This window comes from Hemicordylus capensis, chromosome 3, assembly GCF_027244095.1.
Source record: "Hemicordylus capensis ecotype Gifberg chromosome 3, rHemCap1.1.pri, whole genome shotgun sequence".
NCBI lineage: Eukaryota > Metazoa > Chordata > Lepidosauria > Squamata > Cordylidae > Hemicordylus > Hemicordylus capensis.
In genome coordinates, this window is record NC_069659.1 from 240398242 (window position 1) to 240410645 (window position 12404).

Here is a 12404-nt window from a genome sequence, read left to right on the forward strand (position 1 = left end):
GGGGCTAAATGTGGTAACACTGCTTGTGCAGTTGTCAGTTTTTAAAAGCATCATAGATACCTTCCGGCTCTGCTGCAGCCCCAACATGGAGTGCTCCAGCTTCGTTAGCTTGAACGTCATGTCAGTCATCAACTCGTTGGGATGTTTTCTTCTATCTAAAAGAACCTTTGATTGAATACCTGAATAGAACAAACAGTGGAAAAGAACATTTTCCACAGATTCAGTCCCATTGCTCTCACAGGGACAGAGACAACAAACAAGTTTCAGTCCCCAGATCTACCCTGTAGAGGGTACACATTAAACCTGGCCAGCATTGAGGCATGTCTGTATTTGGGAAATTTCAGATAGATATGTTGCTTCCCTAATCCCAGAAACAGTAATGTTACCCCAAAACATTGCAGAACAAGTTTTATTTACTGCAGATCAAAATCTCTGACCCTTTGGTATAGTATGGTTTTGACCTGACTAGTGCCCATCATTATCAGAACACTGAAAGATAAGGCCAACGTTTCATGAAGCCACATTAGAGACGTTACTGCCCTGGGGGTTGGCTAATAAGGGGGTTGGCTCAGAGGGCTAAAGCTATTCCATGAGAGACATTTTGTACATGTGAAGAGATTGCAGAATAAAAAATATACATCTCACACTGATTATGAATGACTCCCATGTGTGCAAATTATGGGTTTTACCTTCAGTGATTGTGAAGGGGAAAACTATAATTTATGTGCACCTTTCAAAAATGACACTGTACTTGGAAATCTGTTCAGAAAATGAGTATAGAATGTCTTATGAGAAGCAGCCTTTATTGACAACCAAGACAGCCAGACTCTGAAATTGAATAACTTTTTTACCCTGAAGGGATTTGGTCAACATGGCCAATCCCTGGGCAGCAAATGAAAATTCAACATGCATGCTCTGGATTCAATGTGGATTTGCCTTTTTGCTTCTGAAGAAGCCACAATAAGGTAGAACCAGATGAGCACCAAACAAGTACTGACATGCAAAGTTTCAGCTGTTACAGTCCTGGGCAAAAACACTGTGGTTGTGGTGGTTTAAAGGTTACTGTGTAACCTTTCAGCCCGAAAATAAATTATTTGCATTTGCCATTAAAACTATCTCATAAACCCATTTCTGTTTACAATTTTCTTTGTCAGCAACAGCAATTGTTGAGGCCTTCTCTTCTCAGACCAGAGGTACCATTTTCTCCCTTTCTTACTATTTTAGAAAACGTAAAATACTCGTAACATATTCTAATATTTCTTACTTTTGGCACATATAGAGCTTTATTACTAAAAGAACATTATTTTATCCACTATTTTATCTGTTTAAGATTAACTAGCAAGTAAATGATCAGAGCTGTACCCCATTTTATGCACTTCTCCCTACTGATTTCAGTTGTGTGATTTGCAGTTGATGTATTCCTATCAAATTTCAATCTGCTGTCACTGAAACTCTCCCAAGTTCACTTTAGTCCAAAATAACATAATTAGCTACATCGATACTCAAGCATCAGAATGATAATTACTAACATCCTTTCTGCTCTAATAATCCTAAGAACTTCCATTATCTTCACTAGAAGGACATGTAATATATTCTTAGTCTTTGTAAAGTTAGCTGACGTGTAGTACTGCTTCACTTCTGAAAGGCAAGCAAGATATGGTTTAGAAGTTCAGGGTAACAGTATCATCTTCCTTCATGTGTTCTGATGTGCATATGGAGCTTCCTAATGTGCAATTGCCAGACCAGGGAGACCCACATTCAAATCACTGTACAGATATGAAATTCACTGAGTGGCCACTTTTGGACATCATGCCAAACTGGAGGGAACCATGCCAGAGGTTTAAGTTTGTGGTTGTCCAAAGGCAGGAACCTAGGGATGTGCATGGTCCGGAGCAGTCCGGACCAGCACCGAAGGGGGGCCTTCCTTTTAGGGCGGGGAGGGCTTGCTTACCTCTCCCACCTCTTTGCCCCCTCCAGCGCCCGTATTCTATAGTATAATTGGGGTGCTGGAAACCAGCCTCCCCAGCTGCCTCCGCCGCCCCCCCCCCCACGAGCGGATTAGGGGCAAAGAAAAGCTGCTGCCGCCCCCCACCCTCCCTCCCACCCACGCGCCACCCCCCCGAGTGCTCACCACGTTTGCTGAAAAATAGAGAGGAGCTCACGCAGAGCTCCTCTCTTGCCAAAGTCTCCGGCCCAACTGGGGCCTTGGGCGCGCGCGCACGCGTGATAGAACTCCTTAACTAGTAGAACTTTTGCCGGAGGCCCGGTCTACCCGCTGGGAGGAAGCCGGGTAGACCGGGCCTCCGGCGATCGGAGGCCCGGTCTACCCGGCTTCCTCCCGGCGGGTAGACCGGGCCTCCGGCGAAAGTTCTATTAGTTAAGGAGTTCTATCGCGCATGCGCGCACGCCCAAGGCCCCAGTTGGGCCAGAGACTTTGGCAAGAGAGGAGCTCTGCGTGAGCTCCTCTCTATTTTTCGGTAAACGTGGTGAGCACTTGGGGGGGCGGCGGGTGGGTGGGAGGGAGGGCGGGGGGCAGCAGCAGCTTTTCTTTGCCCCTAATCCGCTCGCAGGGGGGCGGCGGAGGCGGCTGGGGCGGCTGGTTTCCAGCACCCCAATTATACTATAGAATACAGGCGCTGGAGGGGGCAAAGAGGCGGGAGGGGTAAGCAAGCCCTCCCACCCTTAAAGGAAGACCCCCCACCCGGACCCGGACCGGCCAAGTCCGAACCGGTCTGGAAGTTCGGAGGCCTTTAGAATGGCCTCCAGTCCGGTTCGGACACACCCCTACGGGAACCCGCAGTTCCGTGACCAAAGCGACCCGAGGTTTCCAGACACAAACCTGAATTGGAACCCTTGGTTCCTCCTTGGTTTCACTGTGAAAACCATCTTGATTCTGCCACTGCTTGTAACCTGAGTTGAGGGTGGGAAGCTCCTCCCTTCCTCCAGTTGGCTGCTGCGGCTGTATATAATTAGAAAGAGGAAACCCACACAGCCATTTCCTCCCCGCTTTCAGGCTCCCAGACTCCAGATCTGGATCATCTGGAGCGCAGTAGGGGGGATTGGGAAATTTTTACTGCCGTTATTCCTGTTATGTGCGAAAGTGGCCAGTGACTCTAAATCAGTCACTTGCCTCTCATCCTAACCTACCTGACAGGGTAAATATATCAATGTACACTGCTCTAGGCTCTTTGGAGAAGAGCAGGATGTAAACCTAAATAAATGAATAAAACCTAAATAAATGAATAAATATGCATAGACATCCCTGCAAGGAGCTTCCAATTCCATTTAAGTGGATACAGAAGCTATTGTGCAAGGACTAGAGTTTACATGTGTTCACTGGAGTCCTTATATGGGCCTAGCAAATTACCGAATCAGAGCAAAGAAGTGCAGTCCAGTTCCACTAATATCCATGGGAATTTTGTGATTGATTTCAGTGACAAGTGCACCCTTAGACTCTCTGGTAATTGTCGGCTAGATTGTCTTGTGTATAACTGTCTTTATACTCAATTGTCTTGCTTGTACTGAATATGAGAGTACATGCTTAATGGCACATTTAATCTACAAAGTCTTGGCTTATGATTGCTAAGTTTTTTCCCATGCACTATTACTAATAAACCATGCAGTCAGTTAATAACTATATAATATTATATAGCAAGGCACATTGTATACACACACACACACACAGAGCATATATTTGTATAAATAGCAGGATCAAATCTATGGTTCTTTGATGCTGTAAATAAATTGGTCTCTCTTTCTTTGGTAAGAAGTATTTGTTTCCAGTGTTTTTAAAAAGACATGGTTCAGGAAAGCAAAACCTTCTCTCTCTCTCTCTCTCTCTCTCTCTCTCTCTCTCTCTCTCTCTCTCTCTCTCAATATGATACTACATTCAGGATAATCCTATTATGCCAAAAGAATATTGTGTGTAAAGCACAACTAAAAACTGGAGGTTTTCTCTCTCAGCTTTAGCATGAATGCACACCATCTGTCAGCAAGATCCTTTTGTAAGTCTGAATAGATTTAGGCACATTCCTAAAAAGCATTTGAAGATCTCATTGACCTTGCATTACCATAGTGCCAACTGAGGATTCTGAGCAGTATTTTCAGTACCACAGAAGAACTTCTTTTTCTCCCACATCTGAGTGATGCCATAAGGGGAGAAAACCTCCGGGAATATTATTATTATTCCAATGATAAGAGTTGAGGATAAAAAGATGAAGTCACTTTTATCTCCCCCCGCCCTACTCATATCCATCTTGACATATTGTACTCAAGGTTCTTTAACATTAGTAGGATATGAGTTTGTGTATTCCAATTTAATTTCTTTTTCCTTTTCTTGTGACTTATAGGAACTCTCTATGGAATCTGGTATTGATCCTGGCCAAGAGTACTATGGACAAGATTACTACAGTTATGAACATGGGTATTATTCATTCTGTATTTTTTAATATGACTTCAGAAATCACACAGCTGAAATTTATGCATTCTTCATAGTTATAGCTCAGTGTGAACATGTATGTCATGGTTCAGATCCAAAGAACTATTTCAAGTGAATGTGAGTTTTGGACTGGATTTTGTTGAACAGAAAGCTCCCATGTCAGACCACAAACTGCTTGTGAAATTCCCCTCATATTAAAAAGCAGTCTGATATATGGCATGGTTGGCTCCTGTTCAGGACATGTAAGTCCTAACTAAGCCTCCTTCAGTATGGCATATACAGAGATATAGTTGTGCCTTTCTATTGTGTCTTTGGATTTTGGCCCATGATTCCTGTAAATCCTGGAGTGTACATTCACCGCTCTCAAGGAACTCAAACATCAACAAAGACAAAACTTCTCTCTTAGACTCAGTGTAATACAGTATGTTAATATTCTGTTGCTGGTTTTAATCTATAAATTATTCTGTATTGACAGTAATTCCATACATGTAGAGAGCACAAAACAGAAAAGCAAAGTATTGGTTAACAGAGGAGTAGGAAAGAAATTCTTCCCAGGTTTGGGAGCTGTGTGTAGGGATGTGCACAAAACCGGTTTGCCCAGTTTGGTTCGAATCCAAACCAGATTTGAACCAGACCAGACCAGTTCAGTTTTGCCCCCTCAAACAGGGGGCCCAACTCAGTTAAAATTCAAGCTGGTTTTGGCCTGGTTCGAAGGTGGCGGGAGGCATTAAAATACTGTAAAATAATGAATTACTTAGGACTGATGGTGGCCTCTTGGGTGCTGCAGTGGCCACAGAGAAGGGTTTCCGGCAACGTCCCCCACCAGCCTCCTCCCAAGTCTCCCAGGGCTGGTTTGGCCCATTTGGGGGGCATTTTGGCCCTCTGCACACACATGGTGGCTATTTGGGGGGGTTGCCGTGCATGTGCATGGGCCATTTGTTTGACCATGCAATTTTACAGTATTTTATCACACACCTGCCACCCTCGAACCAGGCCAAAACTGGCCTGAAAGGTTTGTTTTGATCTCGGTCTGAACTGGGTCTGGTTCAGTTGGAAGTTGAATATCTGAACCAGGCTGGATCAAGTGTGAACTGGTTCAACTGAACTGGTTTGCACATCCCTAGCTGTGTGTGCTTCTAATTTTTTATTGTGTGGAAGCAAGGTAAAAGGTAAACCTGGGTAGAAGTGATTGTGTGGAAGCAAGCTAGGAGGAAAACCTGGGTAGTCTTTCCTCCTTCCTTGCTTCCACAAATCACTTCTACCCAGGCTTTCCTCTTTCCTTACTTCCACCCAACTTAAAATTGGGAGCACACACAGATCATGAACTTGGGTAGAACACATTTTTTGATTGTGTGAATAACCTCAAAGTATCTAAAGAAATTTAATCCTGACTAACTGTTAGGCCTGTGGAAATCTTTGGCTCCAAATATCTAAAACTGAATAATCCACACATTTCTCTTGCACAGCAGGGAGACAACTGTTCCCACCACTCATGACTGTGCAATGCTGTGGTTTTCCTAACCTCAGTTAAGCCCTTAAAGAGAAAGAGAGCTCTGCCAGGTCCAACAGTATCTGGAAGCAGGTGGGGAGCACTGTGAAGTGGAGTTCTTTCCAGCGATTTATCCAAGTGCTGGAAATGACTTCACTTTCTAGAGCTCCCCGCAAAACTTCCCAGACATTGCCAAGTGGCAGGGTTCCTTTTTTCTTTAAGAGAGCCCCACCAGAAAATCACAGCATAGTATGGAGGTGAATGGAAACAATGATCACCTCTGTGAAGTGGCAGGGGGGTTCTGGATTATTCGGCTTCAGGTATTTGGAGTCGCATATTTTCATAGGCCCCTAAGTGCCTTTGCAGATGCTTGCGTTCCCTTTTTCCTGTTGGTGTGCTGGAGCTGCCATTTTAAGTCCACAAGGGGCCACCTGTATGGGAGAAGGTACCCACTGGAGAGTACTTTGCCCAGGGCTCTCTCAAAGAATGAATCAAGCAACCATGGATTAAAGAAGTGGTGTTGTGTATTTGTAAGTACAACCATTTCTCATGTATACAAACATAGAGGATGTCTGTACCTGGTTTTTCCCCAGGTACGAATTGCCTCAATACGGAAGTCGCCGCCGATTGTTGTCTCCTTCTGGAATGTATGATGAGTATGGTGAAGTGGTGGTGGAGGGTGACGGTGGCTATTATTACAGTCCACAGGGACCAACAGCAGAACCAGAGGTAGGTTTGTTTGACCCTCTCCCCATCAATTCCATAGCTTAAAAAAAACCCTGTTCTCTTAACTGAGGCTATTAGTATTTTGTACACACAAGTTAATAAATTTTTTTTGTATGCTACAATTATTGGTTCACGTGTTAGAAGTGCAGGACAGGTGTTGTGTCCATACAAGAGGCTGCTTTAGAGCTAAGCTGGATTGTTGCTGAGCAGCCAAATGCAGTGCACACAGAGTGTGGGGAGTGATTTTCGCTAATCACCAGAAATACATCCCTGAGGACTATGCAATCCTGCTGAGCTCCAAAGCAGTCTCTTGCATGGACATAGTGCCTGTTCTGTACTTCTAACACTACATAACACGTAAGTCATTGTAATATCAGATTCAACGTTCAGATTTCTGTCAAATAAAAAGCCAGAAAGAAGATCATAGTACAGATGTTTTAAAATTTGGAGATGAAACTTCCATTTACATAAAGGTAGAATTAAAGCAAAAAGCTCATCTCTTTAAAAGGATATGAATAAAATTCTGGATTATTGTACACCTAAAATAGTATAAGGTAGCCTGTGTATCAATGGGAATCAAGGAAATGGGATTTAAATATTTTACCAATTAAGGGCATGTTCTAAAACTGGTAGGTGTCCTTCTCTCTCTGGGACAGTAGATAGATATAGATAACTGACAGGTGTCTCAGGCCCAGGAGATATGACCACCATTTCTTTAGTCATGATCTTCCTGCAGGCACAACAGGGAATTGGCTGAATATTGCAGCATGTCAAAGGCCCTGTTGGTACATTATGAGTGCAGCTTGGTTGTTGCCAAATAACCCTTTCCCTGTGTTTTGAGCTCCATCACAGCAGTAATGTATGCAAAAGTTGGTAACATGAGTCACCCAGGTTACATATTTACTTCCTATGCCAATAGCACACCTCCTTCAGGATGGCTGGTGCCGGTGTGGTACATGTGCACAATCCAGGAAACGCTCCTGATCTTCACTTTTGTAGATCACAGCTGGGCTCTTTGGTGGCAGTCACATCACATCTGTTGTAATGCGAAGGAAAGAAGCTTTCACATATTTCTTGTTTTCTATTTTGACTCTTCTCAGCATTTTCAGCTCTCTAGCACACTCCAGTGGCTAGAGTGATAATTTAAAATTTTCTTTCTTGTACTAAATCATAGTTCATATTATATCTAGTGCATACAGCTTTTCCTGTAGTGCTAACCATCAAGATGGTCTGATAATATAAAAAGATGCAATAAATCCACATTATGATGCCACAGAACTTTTCCTTATCTCCACTGCAAGCCTTACAGACATGGCCAGAGCTTCCATCCTTTTAAGAAATGCTGTATTTCCATCCTTTTAAAGGGAGGTGACAGTTGCCACAGTGGCTGCAAGACAAAATGAGGGGCAGGGAAGTGGAATCTCAAGCAGAGAGGGCTGCAAGCTACCACTTTGCATAAGACTCTCAGCTCCTTTAATCTAGTTGTTCCTTAGATATTTCCAGTCATCTTTTTAAAATGGGATAACCAGTGAGCTTGTTTTGTTTCCAGCGAAATCCTGCTTGTTAATTCTAACTCTCAATTTCTTCCTGCCCCAAGTTTTCTAGGTTAACAAGGTTTCATGCTGACCAGTTTCCAAAATTAAAATTAAGTTCAATTTTTATGATTTGCAGAGGATGAGACCGGGTGCAGTTGTTGCAGCCAGAGGTGTAAGCCCGAGACCAGGGCCTCCAGTCAGCCCAAGACCAGGGGCTCGAGTAAGCCCAAGACCAGGGGCTCCAGTAAGCCCAGGACTAGGGGCCCCAGTAAGCCCAAGACCAGGGGCTCCAGTAGCTATTAGTGCTATAGGTGAAGGTAGAGCCATAAGAGGTCCCAGCCAGGGAAGAAGAAAACTAAGAGCAGTGATGCAGCTGAGCCGAATAGCTGTTAGCGCCCATAAACCAGGAGCAGCTGAAGCTACGCCTTCTCCATGGAAGAAAGCAAAGATATTCCCAATGATGCTCCAGAAAGTGAAAGGCAAAGATGTAGATTATGACAAGCTAATGGCAGCACGCCAATTGGATGGAGAAGATAGTATGGTTATAAAGGGAAGTTACTTCCAGAAATCAGCAGATGACAGACCATCACCGAAGAAGACTGGCCGTGCAATGAAGCGTGCTTCTAAAAAAATCCGGGAGCCTCGTACATCTGAGGAAATGAGTGAATCGGACTCAAAGTCAGGAATTTCAATTAGTGTCACAGCAGAAAGTGAGTCTGAAGATAGCGACTACATCAAGAAGAAGAGGAGAAGGAGATCATCTTCCTCAAGTGAAGAATCATCATCATCAGCAAGTAGCAGCTCTGCATCCCAGTCAGATAAAGACTATTTGAAAGTGACCCTGGACCAAGATGAAACCACTGAAAGCACTGTTGACTCTGATGAGGAAAATGGGGATTCAGAATCATCTGGATCCTCCTCAAGTAGTAGTGGCTCAGAAGATGAATCATCCGATTCTCAAATTAAAGTATCTGACACTGAAGAAGAGGATACAGTGAAAAGTTCCATCAGCAGTGAAGCTACCCCCAAGTCAGGGAAAAACAAGAGTTCCAGGTCCAATCTCAAGAATCGATCATCCACAACAGGAAGTGAATTTGATGACACAAATATGGAAGATGAAGAGTTAGGTGAAGGAGAAACCACTTCCACCAGTGAAAAGGCTGTCTCCAGTAAACAGAGGGGGAGTAGTGAAGGAGGACATGGTACTGAAGGGATTTCAGAAACTGCAGCCTCAGAGTCAGAAACTCCCAGTGACCTCACATCCTTTTAGAAAACAAAAAGAAAACAGCAGGTAGACAGTTTGCAGTAAGGTGTGGTATGGTTTGCTGTGTCTGCGTGCTTTTTGAGATGTGAGAGAACATTATGCCAATCTTGGCATAACTAAGTAGACAAGATCTGAAATTATCAATTGGCACTCTCAATTGTTATGAAAAACAGGGCAGACAAGTTAGAGAATGGCTTGAAGAACTTCAGATATTTGGATACGCACAAAATACCATTGTAAATAGAACAGGAGTACAGATGAAACATGCTATCAGTTCAAGGGGTTGCTGTGAAAAAAACAACAGCCATATTTGGATAATGGAATGTTATTCTGCAAAACATTTCTAGGTTTTAAGAATGTTTATGCAAAGCTTATTTTTCCAAGGACAGTTCACTCCACACAATCACAAGTGATTTCTCATCACTTGATAACATAGCACTTGCTGATTCCCAGCTGATTATGGAATCCATTGGTTGTGCTTGAAGTGACGTGAGATGATAGAAATATTCTGCCTGTAGAGTCCATTCACATGGCCGGTTGCCACTTGATGCTGCAGCCAGTCATCAGCAGTACACATGCATGTGTGAACTAGCTCTGTTTGCTTTTTAATGCTGTGGGATATGTCTATTTCTACATTGCATGATTTGTATTTTCTGAAGATGTCTTTCTGTGTCTTAGAAAGCAACTCTGTCTCAAAACAAACAAACAAACAAAACACCAACCCATTCATTGTAGAACAGTCTGCATACATCTGATGCCTTCACTGCTAATTCCCAAAGCATTAATAACTAGGTTCAGTATTATTTAGCATGTAAGCTACTCTTTAACTAGATTGATGATTTTTCATTAATTTACATGATTAATGCTAAAATTTGGGGAAACCCCTTTATACAGATAATTAATTGTAGCTATTGCCAAGATTGTTGACTATAACAATCTAAACTTTAGTTGTTTATAATTCCATTTATTTAAAGGGTGAAATGCATGTACAGTACACATTCAAGTTTCATGCTGTGAGATATTAAAATATAATCATTATTTCACATGGCATTTGTTCTTAACAGCAATATTCAGCCCCTGGTTTGCTTCAGAAACAAAGACTGTTGCGTTTCAAAATACCACTGCCTTTGTCATAAATGAGCACTGTGAAGCAGAAATGTCAAGTGCTCTTCAGGAGCTGACATTACCGCACAGTGCTTGGAATAATTAATGCTTGAAGAAAGTGATAATGATTTTCCAAATATTTACTTGGTTAGCCTGCATGCAGCTCTAGTTGTTGCTGTCCAAGGCTATTTTTTTTACTTGTGTTTTTTATGTGATGCCTTTGATAGTTCAGTTGTGTCTCAGCTATCATGGTTAGACTTGCATTATATAAATCCAGCATCTGATTACAGAGGTGAGTGTTATCAAATTATAAGATACCTCTTGAAAGCTGCTGCCTCTGCTGAAAGAATTTCAGAAACAACTGAATCGCAGATGGTCAAACGGGCTTCCAGAAAAGCCACTACCACCCTGTAGTTATGAAATAGTGAGTGCTCTTCCATGACTTATGAGTCAAGCAGTCCACCCTAAGTCATGTCAGATCTCTGCAGTCACTGTAATTATTATTCCACTAATGGCCAGGGAGATGCCATAATATGATGGCCCTTGCTTAGTTCTTTCCATACTCTAAATACACTCATGTTGTGGCAGTGTCAACTAATATAAATTCAAAGCCAAACTAAATATAGTACATTAACTTTCAGTTCATTTAAACAAATGAGATAGGATGGAGATTCTAGAGTATGGGTTCCCAACCTGTGGTACTCCAGATGTTGCTGAACTACAACTCCCATCATCCCCAGCTACAATTTATTACGGCTGGAGATGATGGGAGCTGTAATTCAGCAACCCAAAGGTTGGGAACCCCTGTTCTATAGGAAGGCAATTCAGCTCAGGTGAACTGTCCACCCTCTGAGATTAAGAAACAGATTCCTGTCTGGAGACAGATTTCCTGTCTCCCACACAGTCAGGAAAAGGGACCTTTCTTTACCCATTCAGCAAGAGATAATATATGTTAAAATGTTTATGCAACATTAATGTGGTTATCTGCATGTTGAAACTATGTGAAACCAACTCAAGTATATTGTTAGCTATATACTAAATTTCTTGGTCCTGAAATTCTTTCAGATGCTAAATTTTCTCTCATTGTCACTGTTTTAAATAGCTTTTATGCCATTGCTGAAAGAAAAATACAGATGTTGGAGAACTCATTGTTTTAATAATGCATAGCAATAAGTTACCAATACAATTAAACATACGTAAATTATGTGCAGTTAAATTGTTTGTTTAACAGATCTGTCATATACAAAATATTAAAATTTTGTATTTTTGGCAAAAGATCTCTTCAACATCAAATGCCTATCAAAAACCTCTTCAACATAATTTTGTTTCTAGCCAAATAAAAGAAGCTGGCAATACTCTACTTTTAAAAAGATATATAAACTATGAAAAGGCTAAGTAATTTCTTCCTTCCTTTCTTTTGTTTGTGTTTGTATGTAATATAGTGGGCCAGAAAGAAAAGGATCAAGTTGGTAGTAGATCCAGAGTATGAGACCAGTTCAACAGGAGAAGACAGCGCTCCAGAAAGCCAGAGGAATCGTCTTAGCAATCCCAACATCCAAACGAATATTAATGGCAACATCTACATTGCCCAAAATGGGTCCGTTATTAGAACCCGGCGAAGTTGCCTCTCAAACAATTTAAAGGTCACATCGCCGGTGAGGCTGGGGAAACATTTCAAGAAACTCGATAAGCTAGCAGTAACACATGAAGAGAATGTCCCTCTGAACACGTTTTCAACAGGGGCATCATCTAGTGACAAAATGAACACAAGACCATGTAGTGTTTCCTTTGCATCCTCTACTATAGACGCTGACAACATAGCAGCAAAGTCCGGAGGCAATAGATTGA

General features: G+C 42.3%; 1 protein-coding gene across 1 annotated transcript in view; it reads left to right on the top strand.

Annotated features, from left to right (window-relative positions):
* Positions 1-12133, top strand: part of PCDH15 (protocadherin related 15) — a 1296732-nt gene extending 1284599 nt beyond the window's left edge. The window contains 5 exon segments of the mRNA XM_053307474.1: positions 1155-1193; positions 4350-4423; positions 6521-6656; positions 8325-9479; positions 11999-12133. Of these exon segments, the coding sequence (XP_053163449.1) occupies positions 1155-1193; positions 4350-4423; positions 6521-6656; positions 8325-9458 (1383 nt within the window). The 3' untranslated portion in view covers positions 9459-9479; positions 11999-12133.
* Positions 12134-12404: the final 271 nt, after the last annotated feature.